The sequence below is a fragment of the Solanum tuberosum genome, unplaced genomic scaffold, assembly GCF_000226075.1.
Source record: "Solanum tuberosum cultivar DM 1-3 516 R44 unplaced genomic scaffold, SolTub_3.0 scf00106, whole genome shotgun sequence".
NCBI classification, from domain to species: Eukaryota; Viridiplantae; Streptophyta; class Magnoliopsida; order Solanales; family Solanaceae; genus Solanum; species Solanum tuberosum.
In genome coordinates, this window is record NW_006239032.1 from 1,598,664 (window position 1) to 1,613,833 (window position 15,170).

Here is a 15,170-nt window from a genome sequence, read left to right on the forward strand (position 1 = left end):
AATTATGCTGAATAAATCATGATTGGCCTGTGGGTGAAAGAACCCAACACTATGAAAGCTTACATAACCCATGGCGAAAATCCGCAACAAAACGCAAGACTCTCGACGAACGCTTTGATCCTCTCCTCTTTTCTCCTCTTTTCTCTTCTTCTTTCCTCTTCTTGAACTCTCAACTAAAACCCTAGGCGTAAACTAGGATTATAAAACTGAACCTAATCAGATTAGACCTCTAAAATATTACTAAAAACGAATCAAATTTGTTTGGATGAGGAAAAGACCAAGATACCCCTTACTATTTCCGGTTTTGACTTTCCTTTACTGGGCAGCCTAACTTCAAAAGGTCATATCTCACTCATCCGACCTCGAAACTTAGCAAACTCAGCGGCGTTGGAAATATAATTCAAAGGTCTTTCCTGCGGTATATGGTACCACACCTAAATCATTCTGAGCTATGAGTTATAGTCGTTTGAAGTCGACCCAAAACTCATACTTAAGCATAACTTGCAAAATTTCAGATTTTGTTATTTCCAATTTAGTTCTAGTTCGAACTCAAGTTGCTACATCTAGTGAACTTAACACTTAAGAAATTTTAATTCCTCGGTAAAATTCTACTCACAACGAAGAACGATTTGGGTCTTGGTTCGAAATTTTTTTCTGGGGTGTTACAATATTAAAGACTAGTATACTATAATTATGTTCAATTTTTTTTATTGAATTAAAGTTAGATAAAATAGCTACTTAATTAGAGAAAAAAAAATAGTTTTGTAATAATTTATCATGCGATTTTATAAATTTTTGTTTATTTGGTAAGATTGAATAAGCAATTGGGGCTATTTTGATAGTTTTACAACTTATGAGATTCTTATGTTTATGAGAAAATATACAATACAAAAATTTCATATCGCATGTCCAAACAAAACTTCAACTTCATCTCATGATTTCATATTACGATATCATATCATGATTCCATATCGCATGGCCAAACGGGCGATAAGACTAGTATCTATTGAACACTTTAACTATTCAAAAATTGTTCATATTAGACATTTTTTTATAATCAACAAAAAATATGAAGAGTGTTTGATACACTTGCAGTTGACATGTCAAAATGACTAATTAAAATTTAACACATAGCACTGCGCCCCCAAAATTATAGAAAAAATAAAATTTTGTTTAAAATTATTTCAAACACATTTTATATCTAATTTTTTTTAAAAAAAATTGAAAATGTGAACATATTCAACCCAACCTCACCCCTACCCAACCCCCTCCTAACCAGGGGTGGATTCACTCGAGCTCATGCTCCTCTCTCTAGATCATATATAGTAGTGTTATATTTTTTTAAAAATATTTAAAGTATCATATAATAATACGATGATAATTAGGTGCACCTCTCTAAGTGAGAATAGAAATTTAAATCTTATATCCATCTTATCTTTTTGAGTGACACCTCTCCAAGTGGTTATCGGTTATAGTTTTGACGTTTCAACTAATTTTTCTTTTGTTTTTTTTTCCTTTAAGCTTTCAAAATTTTAAGTGTGTTACATTGAAAATTCCTAAAAAGTTTAGCATTGTAAATTTTTTATATAATTAAATCAAATGTGTATATTAAAATTTAAAACTAGTAGTATTATATATTTTGGACCTATAACTTTTAATATTTAATGGTTCATATTAAGAACCTAAAAGTCAAACCGATCAAATTTATATTTAAGATGTATATTTTCGTAATCGTGCATCTATCTTGTTGAAATCCGGGATACGCCTTTGCTCCCAACGCCCTTTCATCTTCATCTTCTTTCCAAAACACATTCTTTTCCAAATTACAAAATCGAATTTCTTTTCAAATAATTTGAAGTTTAACTTTCTAAAAATTTTTAAATATATTTTCATACTAGATACGTTATAGAGAAAGATTGGTATAAGAGTAAAGAAGAAAAAGAATTGTTATTCATTTCTAGATCGATGACAAAAGGAACTTGATAGCTTAAAAATTAGTTCTATCAAATTTTCGGATATCATTTTTGATGAATTTAGTGGGTTTACATTTTAATTTGAGTAGTAATATTTGTTCGAAAATGGTGATAGACAAACATTGACTAACTTTTCTTTCATCTAATGCATAAGAAAACATTTATCTTTTTCTTCTTTCTTTTTTCTCCATATATTCAATTATTTGATTCAGATTTGAAAGATATAAAAAAAATTAAAAAAGGAAAGAAAACCAATGTTGAAGCTAAAATGGAGAAAACTTTGAAAAATAGATTAAGATGAAGAAGATTGGTGGGGGTAGGGTGCTTTTCTTTTTTCAAAAAAGTGTCGATTAAGAAAAAGAAATTAAGTTAATTATAGTGCCAAGTGTCAATAAAAGAAGAAAAAGTGTATTTTATTTTTAAAAAACACTATTTGGAATTTCTTCACGAGTTCCAGGTAGGGCTGCGTATCGATCGGTTCAATTTTGAAATTTATCAGTTTTACTTATCGATTATTGGTTTGTAATCATGCTAAACCATTACGGAACCGTTAAGATATTGATTTATTGGTTAGTGATCGTCATCGGTTCGGTTATTGGGTTAACCATTAACAGTTCACACAATTTTCATTAAGAATTACTAATGGACTAATCACTAATTAACAGTAGGCAGTAACCAGTAGTCACTGATGAACTTTTTCCTATTAGTCCATTACTACATAAAACACTTAATAAAACTTCATATTAACCTGAACAGAGATGTCAATATTGCCCAAACTGACAAACTCAAAAGGATTTGTCATAACAACCAAGCCAATTTTAATATGAACTATAAAGAGAAACAATTACAACACTACTAACGAAAACCATTAATGATCATGAAACCATTACTAATAAAAACTTTTTCATTGCAAATTGTAGTATTGCAATATTGCAGACATATCTCACTAACTCACTCACTGTAATGAGAAGATAGAAACAAAGACTTAAGACTTAAGGGAACCAACCATTTGAACCTCAATTTAGAGAATGATATTCAAAATAACTCGCCGGCGTGGGAGAAGTGACAGTAAATCAATGAGTGATGTCACAACTTTAGAATATTATTGTGAAATTTGAATGTCAACTATAAAGTCACTATAAGGAGTCTGAAGACTGAAGTGTAAACCCTAAATGTAATAAGTGATATAAATGTAAACCCTAAGTTTGGATATATTTCATCCATCTAAACGTAATAATTTATAGTTTATAGTAATTGTTATCATGTATATTAAATTTTTATATATATAAATGCACAATGATTATACATGGCATACTAAATAAAATTTATAAAAAGTAACAAAAATAAATTACTTTTTCTTTATTATGAGATTTTCTTAGGCTGTTAGTAATTATCTTGAGGCCAACTTAAGTAACTCAGGATTCAAACAGAAATTTTATCTACCGAGCCATACAGATATAATGTTACCATACTAATATTTGATTTTGTTTTGTATATTATCACCACGTATACAAATGGAACTAAATGAGAAGTGCATTCAAAGTTTCTAGAGCTCATCGTAAGGCTTGTTGGAAATGAATCTTTTTCTCGAAGGATCAGGAAAAATTGGGCCCGGACCTCTCACCAACTTGAAATTTCTGCAGACACCAATTTCACATAGTAGCTTCCACATTGGTTAGATCTATACCTATGGCAGCAGAAAAGATGACTAGGACCTGTCCAGCAGCTGCAAAAGTTACAATGACGCCTGAAATAGGTTTCAGTGTTTCACTTACCTTACCTCGGGGCGTTCAACCAGACTCGGTAGCTCTGGGATATAATCAAAAGATAAACCAACACCAACCATGATTTCACAACTACTCTAGCAATCGATTTGTGAAAGTAAGGAATTTCACTGCGATTAGTTTTACATAAAGATAAACACAAGGGAAAGCTACAAGGCAAGTGTTCTACACCATCAAATGTGAAGAAAATGTGGCAATAATACCAAGCACACTCTTAACATACAAGTTTTAAGATTTTCCAGCAATACATAGGCTCTGCACCTTTCAGTCTTTTCCCCAGAATCTGTATCAGACTTCAAGAATCGTTTAATTCATGAAAAGAATAACCTTTGATCCTGTGGATGCTTGCACATGTTACTACACAAGTATCTCATCAAGCATGTCTGAATGTTAGTTTGTCTGCATGGCTTCTGCATGATACTTCTCCAATTCAGCATCAAGATCTTCTGCAGAAACGTTCTCACCACGACCTCTGCCCCTTCCACCATCCTTTCTCATGCTTCCTCCTCTAGCACCACCTCGAGGACGTCTAAATCCACCACCTCTTTGTTGACTGTCAAATTATTTCAAGATAAAGTTACAAATGTTATTCACGATGAGGACATAATATCCACACAAGAGAATAGCTGAAACTGAAGAAAGAAGACCAAAAGTAATATCCTTATCAAACTAAAACAAGCTTCACTGATATGGTGTACATCCACCAGTTGCCACATGTCTTGAAAATACCATCATTTTAATTCTAAACAACAGGATGAGAAAACTTTGCCACATCAAATTTTCTTTACATATTAATACCAACAACTACACTTATGTGCCAAACAACTTGAGGTTCGTTATATGGAACCTCATCAACCATGTTACTTCATTTAAATTTTAATCTCATCTAGTGCCAATATAAATTTTTCATCTCACTTTTGAGTAAATCAACACACCAAATTACATCAAAACAATATGAGTGCAATGACACTTGAACTTCACTCATTCTTCAAAAAACACATTGTTTTAGTACGAAACATATAATACATAAAGCTTGAATGCTCTTTTACCAACTATAGGTATGGACATTTCCCAACACTAGGACACTCTTCTAACTGTTACTTTGTGAAGATTGTATCTCATTGTTTGACCATTATATCAGGTAACAACTTTTTATTTGTTATGGTATTAAGTCAACTTAGAGTTTCAAAATTGTAAGAAGTTTCAAGAAGCATCCAAGATGAAGGGAAACAGACACTCTAGTAACATTATTTGAATGTGATCTATATGATATAAAATAATGTCTACTGAAACAAAAAACATGCATGAGCTTATCCTGAATAAAGAAAAGAGGGAGGTAGAATATAAGGATATCTCAGACTGTCCTTGCGTACTAAGCAGCATCCATTTTTAACATAATTCATTAGAAGTCATCGTGATGAATTACATGCCGGTTGACACAGAATGCAAACAATACCAGATATTTAAGATAAGAAAATTGAAGGATCCCAGAAAGAACGATTATATAAAATTGTCTGCAGTAAAAGAAATACCGCGAACTTCACACAATCTTTTTCTTACAGTTCAAAAAAGGAAAATCTCATCCAAACACAAATAATGGATGCTATATGCTAGAATGAAGGATAGGAAGCCTGGTATTCTATCATTCTATGTAAGCTTGATATTGATAAAGTTTTCAATCATGTGAATCTAAAAATCCTACTAGGAATGCTTAAGAAGATGGGATTTGGAAGGAGGTGGATCAGTAGGAACAATCTCACAGGGTTTAAGACTGGGTATAGTCATGAAGGGTTAAATGATATGTTGAAAACAACCGAGTGTAATAGCTAGATAAGGGAATTAACAACTGGCAGATGGAGATTACTCATTTGCAATATGCAGATAGTACTTTTATTTATCGTGATACTGACAGGGAACAACAGATGTACCTGAGGGTGATTCTCATATTTTTCGCACACTTCTGGTCTACATATAAATTGGAGAAAAGGACAACTTTACCCTGTGAATAAGGTGCAATGGATGCAAAGCCTAGCAAAAATACTCTGAAGTGAATTGGAAACCCTGCTAACAACATACTTGGGAATGCCATTGGGAACTGAAAGCAAATCAAAAGATATCTGGAATGGGGTATTGGTGAGGTGTGAGAAGTAACTAACAAGGTGAAAGGGTCAATACTTATCATTAGGTGGAAGACTAGTTTTCATGAAAAGTATGTTGGATGCATTGCCTACTTATATAGTTATATGATGTCTTTATTCTTCATACTTGTTAGTATGATAGTGTTGAAAAGATAATTTATGGCTTGAGAAGGAAGTTCCTCCGAACAAGGAGACAACTATTTGTCAAATGCAGAACATTATCAGACAGTAAAAGGAAGGAGGATAGGGATCAGAAACCCGAGAAAGCACAATCATTGCCAACTTATGTAATGGTTAAGGAGGGTCAACCACCGCGGAACAAAATCATCCAGGAAAAAATATGACAACGGAGATCCTTGGACAACAAAAACTACCACCTCTCGTTATGTGGTATGCCTGTGGAAGTTCATCAGGAACATGTATCCCAATCTCAAAACCAGAGTTGATATTAAAGTTGGGAATAGGATGAAAACTTCTTTTTGTGGAGACAATTGGTTGGGTAATGGTTCTCTAAAGTAGTTATATCCAGATATTTTCAATCCAAACAACCAAAAAGAGGCAATCATTGGTGAAGTTTGGTTGAACTGAGGCGGCCGTTGTACCTTCAGAAGATTGTAGAATGAGAGAGACAAATTGATGAGATTTTACAATACTCGGGAATAATTCAAGAAGGCAAACAGTTCTAAAAATAGATTATGGTGGCAGGGGTATAGTAATGGAAAATTCACTATTACAACAACATACAAGGTTTTGAATCAAGCAAACAATCAGCTTAGGTGTTGGCCCTGGAAACAATAAGGTAGCCTGTTTCATATGGCTAGTAGCAGAAGAAGCAATTTTAACTTGGGACAATCTAATGAAAAGGGGAATTCAACTATGTTCTAGATGTCACCTATATGGGAAGGAATCAGAGACAATCAACCATCTCTTTTGCACTATGAAGTTGCTGTTTGCTTATGGAGGATATTCATTAATTTGAGGGGAATCATTTGGGTTATGCCAAGGAAAATTACTCAAGTCTTAGATTGCAGTAGCATTGAGTGAAGACAGTCAAGCCAGAAGGAGATGCAAAATTGTACCCATCTAGTATATGGGGGACAAGTTGGAAAGAGACGAACTCAAGATGCAGAAAGAGATGCAAATTTGTACCCATCTAGTATCTGGGGGACAAGTGGGAGAGAGGAACTCAAGATATTTTGAAAATTTATACAGCTTTCACCAAAAAAATCAAGACGAAATGTCTTTTTGTTTTACTTAGGGTGTAAACAGGAATCGCCCTAGAGGACATAGAATCACTTTTTGATGTTCTAGAAGCCTTGTGAGATGAACTGTGGTTGGCAGCTTCTTTGTTTTAACACACTGTAATTATGGTTGTTGCACAGGCATTGTGCAACTGATATATATACACACAAAATATGTTACATTCTCAAAAAAAAAGAAAAGGGAGAGAGAATTAACACCTGACATTACATAGCAACCATATAAGGAGTTAATTCACACAAATGATGCATTCCTCTTAGCATACAGTACAAGAAACTGTAATCACAAACTTCAGTATTTCATTTTTTTCAACAACTTATCTTCCATTTTATACACTTAGTAAATTAAAATATTTGATAAAAGGAAAAATGTTGGATATAGTGGTCCCAAGCGAGTGAAGCTCAACATATTGAGTCACACTGCGTGCAGTAGTCCGAGAAATCCCCAACAGATTTTGGATGAGAAGTGGAAGATATAGATCCACCAACAACAGAAAAATACCTTCTTGGAGCAGGATTTGGATTTCCATATAAACGATTTCTAATGGGAGGAAGAGCTGGAGGAGCAATATTTGTTCCAGCAAACTCAATTTTCATGGGCTTCCCATCTAGCTGAACATTGTTGTATCTCTTAATGGCTGCCTCTGCATCCCTTCGACGTGAAAAGATTACTTCCGCAGTTCCCTAAATAAGATAATCTTTTGTTACTATAGGGATTTATGGGAACTCCTGAAGCAACTTAATCTTGCCAAATTACACACAGCAATACAAATACCTTTGATCTTCCACTCTTGTCATAATGAATTGAGTAACGCTTTATATCACCAGCTTCTGAGAAAAGCTCCTATAAAAACACCACAAGGAAGGCATTAGATTTCATGCTTTCATTCTTTTAGTTCTTTCATTAGGAAGGGGATTATAGCCAGAGAATGCCATTTGACGACTTATGACGTGGAGATCAATTACCCAAAACTATAAAGAGCAGAAAGGGTCTCTGACAATACTCAAGCAGACACAAACTATCACTAGATAGAAGTAGAAGACACAAAGGGATGCATACATCTATCGTTCTTTATCATGGTTAAACTCTTCAATTAACTTGACAATAGCTAGATGCATATACCTGCCATGTTGTAACATCCAGGGAAAAAATATCAATCTTTTCTTTGTATAATCGAACTCAGTATTTCTTGTTCCTTTTTCATTTCCCCCCTTTTTTGGCAACTACAAATTTCTACATTAAGTTCATGTCATTGCAACGACAGAAGGCTAACTACATGACTTTATGCAACGCAATTTGGCTGTTGCTACATCATACTATACCCTCACACAAAGGGTCTGGAACTCAATTCTTGTCACTGAGAACATATTTAACATCATTAAGCTCATTCCAGGGTAAGGGTGTAATTTACAGGGTACAGTTATAGCTCATTTATGTACTAACATGAGGCAATACCAACGTGAGATATCAGCAACCTACTGGTGTGCATTCCCATTTCTTAATAATGAGCACAAAGAGTTATCCCTTAAGTCAAAGTTCAGTATCATTTAACAAGTTCAAATGACACATGAACAGTGTTTAAAGCTAATTACATTTCATGCTTTTTCAACATTTTCCTAAATAAGTAGCACTAGCAACTTAACAACACTACCAATATAATTGAACAATTAAGACCCCCAAGAGCCAAAAAGGTAAGCTTTTAACTATCACCTTGATATCTTCATTTGAAACCCCATAATCCAAATTGGAAATGAGGAGCTTAATCCTGGTCTCAATCCCGGACACCCCAGGTCCCCGGGCAGACGACGGGGCATGCTCCGCAAACATATCATGGTCCCATGTAGACTCCGGTGCATGAACCTGTAAAAATTACTTAAACCTAAAATATTCACAAACAAAATACAATTAACAAAATGGGAACATTAAACAAAGGATTCCTACAGAATATGGCGCCGGCCGGTTGGAGGCACGGTTAGGGAAGCGACGCCTTGGACCTGGACCAGAGTCGAATCCGGGACCGGATCCGGATCCAGATCCGGCTGTTCTGGGTCTAGGGTTCCGACTAGTGGAACTTTTGTTCCTTTTGATCAAATCATCGAGAGATACATCCAGATTTGACATAATTTGTACAACAAACTGTATGAAGATTGAGATCTGGATGAGTATCTGAAGGGTTCTGAAATTGGGGAAAAAGGGTTTTAGCCCAGAATCGAAAGAGAAAAGATCTTCAATTAACCAATAGCTGTATGGCATTATAGGGTAAAGATTCTTACACGTATTTTATCATTTTATATCTTTTTTTCTTATTGTAGGAAGCATAGGGTGTCGTGGTGTAGTTGGTTATCACGTCAGTCTAACACACTGAAGGTCTCCGGTTCGAACCCGGGCGACGCCATTTTCTTTTTGTATAATACATTTTTTTTATCGAAAGGTATTCGACTGATCATCTTGGATCAATATAAGTATATAACTACAAACGATTGGTCCGACATAAGTAGCTATACTCTTACGAATTGAGCAAAACTATTTGACTAAATATGTGGCAAATAAAGAATGGATCATGCAATATCGTTCTTTTGTAATACTTGTTAATAAGAATTTAATTTCTCTTTTTCGTTATTTAATTGCTTAGTATTTCTTTTGTAATACTTGTTAATAAGAATTTAATTTCTCTTTTTCGTTATTTAATTTTTTGATTACTGCTTAGTATTTCTTCGTTTGTTATTTCATTTATTATTTTCTGCTTCAACCACACTAAATCAAGAATGTTTTATATTAATTGGAGATTAATTATATTGTTGTACACCTCTTTCAAACAAATCCAATTCATTTTTCTACTAAACAAGTTTTTGGCCACTCGATTTTGATAGCTCTACATGTCGGAAGCATTATTACAATAATAGATTGTTTTTGTAGTACATAAAATACTCCCCATTATATTTAAAGGGATAATACTATATGATTATACCAAAGTAAAAAAATAAATAAAAAATTACAGTAGAGTACTATAATAAAACATTAATTAACCATCAGTTAAGCACGTGATCATACTATAATATAAATCGTGAATAAATTACTTAATGTTACAAATAATGCAATAAAAACGTGTTTATATGAGTGTGCTTTTACGTAAAACAAATTCTAGTTATCTGAAATAATGATCAGAATGGCGCACAACTAAACTGTTAGAAATTAAACGAATAAACGATGAATAATATAGCTACTCAACTAGGAAAAAAACAAACATAAATAGCTCCTTATTATCAAGATAGAGGCAGTCCGATGTACCAAGCATTCCGCGTTAGTAAGGTTCGAAAAAGGACCATATTTCGAGAGATGTGATGTAGATAACTTACCCCAAGTATAATTGAATGAATACTTACCTAGCTAACATGCTTAATTTACACCAGAGAGTCGGAGAGATGAATGTTGATTATCATGTATATTATATATACTTCATTAATTCATTACTTAACCATATTTAAATAATATGTATTCTCACTTTAATTCGTGGTTCTTTAGATTAATATTGCTAAGCTTAAGCAAAAATGTTTAGCCAAAACAACCATTGAAATTATATTATTGTGTAACTATGCTTTGAGTTGTACCTATATATACAATGATATGCTATATCAATTAATTCCTCAAGTACCGCTAGCTTCATATAAATAAGTTTATGTCATAATTAGAAAATTGTGTTTAAACGAGTTAATTACATTTAATGTTGTTATGTATGTTCGAGACATTCTAAGAAAACCTTTTTGATTTTTTTTCTCTTTGGCTTATGACGGTAAGCAAAAAGTAATAGAGTAGATGGTTACATATTTGTCTGATCGATATAAAAAAAGATTACATTTGTTAGATAATGTATAAAAATATTTATTATATTATGTATAAAAATGTATATTTTATGCATATACAAAAATATTTAGAGGTTATTATTTTGATGGATGACTTTTTGTCAATTTCTCATAAGTAATAATCACAATTATGTTTGTGATACATGGTCCAAATGAATTAAAGCCCAACAAATATTTTAAGACGCATCATTGGACACAAATCAAAGTAAGACTACCTCAAAATAATCCCAAACGGCAATCATAAATGATTTAATTCTCATAAAAGTAATGTCTCGATAAGTGAGTCGTTCATTCCATGTGCATTTTATATCTAAAGTTATTCATCCGGTACACCACAAAAATGGTCCATGCATACATACGCTTTGGATTGTTCATCCTGTATGCTCTAAAAATTTCGTTCTCAACTTTCTTGATATATATATTTGGCAATAATATATGAAGTAAGTTGATCTTTGATTGAAAATTTGATGAAAAAAGGTACTCCCTCTGTCTCTATTTAGTTGTCCACTTTAGAAATGACACACATATTAAGACAACAATGATTAGCATAGTGAAGTTTCAATTTTACCCTTATTAATTAATATTTTTTTTTTTTTGATGACAAGGGACACCCGCAGCCGCTACCCTTGGGTGCGCACAGGGGAAAACCCCTGCTCCTATGCAATAGCTCGCAAAACACATAGGAGAGGTAACCCGCACTAGGCAAGCCTGACGCGATGAGCTCGACCCAGAAGGCAAACCCCTTGCTTTCGCTGGCAAGGGGTTTCGAACTTGAGACCTCCAACATGGAAGCCCCAAGCTCAAACCACAGGGCCACCCCGAAGGGTAAAATATAGGGTGTTATTGGGACTCGAAAAAATTGCCCTTATTAATTATGATTTTGTTTTTTTTGATGACAAGGGACACCCGCAGCCGCTACCCTTTGGGTGCCCACAGGGTAAAACCCCTGCTCCTATGCAATAGCTCGCAAACCACATAGGAGAGGTAACCCGCACTAGGCAAGCCTGACGCGATGAGCTCGACCCAGAAGGCAAACCCCTTGCTTTCGCTGGCAAGGGGTTTCGAACTTGAGACCTCCAACATGGAAGCCCCAAGCTCAAACCACTGGGCCACCCCGAAGGGTAAAATATAGGGTGTTATTGGGACTCGAAAAAATTGCCCTTATTAATTATGATTCCAAATCAATTTACTCATTAAAGTCATTATTAATTAGAAACTTTTAAGAAGTTTAAATGAGGGTATAATAGGATTTTTTTTTGTCCTTCTTGATTTGTCAAAATGGACAAGTAAATAGAGACATCTAAAAGAGGAAATATGGACAAGTAATTAATAGGGACAGAGGGAGTATGTCTACTTATATTATTATATATATGTCTAGAGAGTTAAATCAATATTTTGCATAATTTTCTTTTCAATAAAAGAACTCATCTTGTAGTTTCTTCTTGACAATTAATTAAACAGAAATGGGCAGGACCACTTTTGAACATTACACTAATAGATTGAATGCCTCAACCTCAACGATAATGAAACTATGATATCATAAGAAACATTATCGACTTGACTGATTTTTGCTCACATGTCTATTAAATGTTGCATGAGCCATAGGTTTAAGGAAGGCTTTGTGGTCAAATATTTACTTATTTGAGGACCAAATGAAAAACAAAAAAAATGTGTTTTTATTTTATTTATCGACTTATTATACTCTATGACTTAACCCATTTGTGTTCCATAAATACTCATTTATGATACATAAATGCCTTCATTGCCCAATTACTCCATTGATCTTTGTTAATTAAATGTAATTTGTTAATTACTCCATAGATTTTCAAATATTCTTGACAAATATTATTTGGGTGAAATTTCACCATGTGTTTGGTCATAGTATTTGGGAAACATATTTCACTTTTTAGAAAAATATAATTTATACCCGTAAGTTTTAAAAACTATCAAAACTAACCATAAGTTTGTATTACAAGTCAATTGGATCTTCGTTGCAATAAATAACAAGTAGTATCCATGACACTGGAGCAGTGTGGTAGTTTGGAGTGAGTGCAACAAGCATCATTTCATACACCGTGAAGTAGACAAAACACATGACTTTGTTACCCTGAGTCGATTGTTCATCATTTTCATCAACAATCATATCATCACTTTCATATTCATTGAATATTTCATGACTACTTTGGTGTTCACGTAAAAAATTATGTAATACAATGCAAACAACTACTATAGAGGGTGTTTTTGTAAAAGATAAAAGTTTTTTGTAAAATTTTTATTTTTAAAAGATCCCAAATAATGAGATTTGACCCAAATACTAGAAAAAACTAGTATTTGGGAATTTGGGATATTTGCCAAAAATATTTGTCAAATAATGACAAATTATATGGACAAAGTCAGTACTATTTGCCAAATTTCCCCCCAAAAATTGATTTGATGATACTTATGCGTATTATTTTCATTTGAATCGCCAAACAAACGTACATGAGTTTCTCAACATTAGATTCTCTAAGTCTAACAAATAATATTCCTATGAGTTCCTCAATATTAAGTTCTCTAATAAGTTTCATGAATATGCCACTCTAATATTTGAAATCGTCAAACAGACGTACATGAGTTCCTCAACAATATTAGGTTTTCTAAGTCTCATTCATATCCCTATTCTAACATTTGAGTTGCCAAACGTACGTACGGAAATAATATAGATAAATCTCATAATCTTTTTGTTTGAATAAATAAGTTTGGATTCATAAGTCTCTTTTAAGAAATGAGCTTAAGGAATAAAGTTTATTAGATATATCATATAAGTAAATTTTTCATGAAAAAACATAAGTATATTTATAAAAATCAATACATTGCATAATATATAATTATAAGATAATATGTATATTAATTTTTAAATTAAAATATTGTTCGATTTTTTCTTCGATTTATTTTTAACAAAACCAAACCAAACAAAATGTTATTGATTTTCTAAAATTTAAATCCAAGTCAAAACTAAATAAAAATCAATTTCTTTAGTCGAATTGATATATAGAACTTTTAGTTTAAATCAATTTCTAATTTAACCGTGAACACTTCTGCCAAAAGCTATGAGAAATAGAAAAAGGATGCAACTTGTTAGTATCCTTGTAAGTTGTAGGAGAGGGAAAAAACATATACATAACAAAACAAGAAAAAAAAAATCTTGTCTACTCCTATTAGATAGTGTTAACATGATATTTTATAATTCGCGAACAGAAGCGGAGTCAGAATTTTTAATTTATGAATTTGAAATTTTATTATGATTATTTTACCTACTAAGTTCTTGATATATTATCTATGCAAAGTCTCTCTGCATTATATCCAGTGACATAGCTACATGGTGGTTAGGGTGTCTAATTCGTCGGAAAAAAAATACCATAATATACAAGTAAAATGATATACGAAATGATTAAATAACATATTTTGGACATCTTTTATAACATAACAAACTCTTGAAGCCCATTAGTTTCAGATGCTTGGAATGAGGTAGTACGCGCATGTTTGAATCTCACTAGTTTTACTTATTTGAAAAGAGCTTTTATTGTGCTATTTCTAAACACCCTTTATAAAAAATTTGACTCCGCCACTGATTATATCCAACCCCTATCTATATACAATGTGTGTATTTGGTCAACATGTTCTATTTACCTCCCGTGAAGACCAACTAGCTAGTTGGACAAGGTCGGGATGCAGGAAGTTGGAAGTTAGAGTCGTCAATATGAACTTAGTCTGTTAAGTTAGTCTAACTTAGTTCATGATTTAATAAGGTTGAGTTATGGTTTTTGAAGCTCATTTAAAAACATGACTTCTAAATTCAATCCGAGTTAGTCTTAATAACCCATGAGGCTTAAGCAGGCTGAACTAGGCCGAGCCGTGGGTCAAATAAAAAATCAATTAAAAAATAAATTAAATACTAAAAATAACAAAAGGAGTCCAAACTGAAAACCAGTTAAACCATCATTTTAATGGATGGAACGTTGTCTTTTTCTGTGTATGTTTTATTGTGATCTATATTATCAAAACTAGGTCAATATTTCTAATAAAGTTAGTTGTATTATTGTTACTAATTAACTATTTAATTTGCTTAATAATATCTCTATTTATTGGTTTGAGTGATAATGACAAAAAATTTAT

At 32.9% G+C, this 15,170-nt stretch overlaps 1 protein-coding gene and 1 non-coding gene across 2 annotated transcripts; one reads left to right on the forward strand and one right to left on the reverse strand.

Annotated features, from left to right (window-relative positions):
• Positions 1-3,818: 3,818 nt before the first annotated feature.
• On the reverse strand, positions 3,819-9,389 carry LOC102603961 (THO complex subunit 4A-like). The gene is made up of 5 exons (XM_006349453.2): positions 9,097-9,389; positions 8,866-9,015; positions 7,930-7,998; positions 7,657-7,838; positions 3,819-4,310 (listed from the first exon to the last, which is right to left on the reverse strand). The coding sequence occupies exons 1-5, from the start codon at positions 9,274-9,276 to the stop codon at positions 4,148-4,150; spliced, it is 744 nt and encodes a 247-aa protein (XP_006349515.1). The 5' UTR covers positions 9,277-9,389; the 3' UTR covers positions 3,819-4,147.
• An 87-nt stretch (positions 9,390-9,476) lies between these two features.
• TRNAV-AAC (transfer RNA valine (anticodon AAC)) lies at positions 9,477-9,550 on the forward strand. Its single transcript has one exon. It is a non-coding gene; the product is annotated as a tRNA-Val (tRNA).
• Positions 9,551-15,170: the final 5,620 nt, after the last annotated feature.

Coding starts and splice junctions, on each gene's coding strand:
- LOC102603961 (XM_006349453.2), bottom strand. CDS start 9,276: ATGTCAAATCTGGATGTATCTCTCGATGATTTGATCAAAAGGAACAAA. Junction 9,016..9,096: donor ACCGGCCGGCGCCATATTCT/GTAGGAATCCTT, acceptor TAATTTTTACAG/GTTCATGCACCGGAGTCTAC. Junction 7,999..8,865: donor TTTCAAATGAAGATATCAAG/GTGATAGTTAAA, acceptor GTGTTTTTATAG/GAGCTTTTCTCAGAAGCTGG.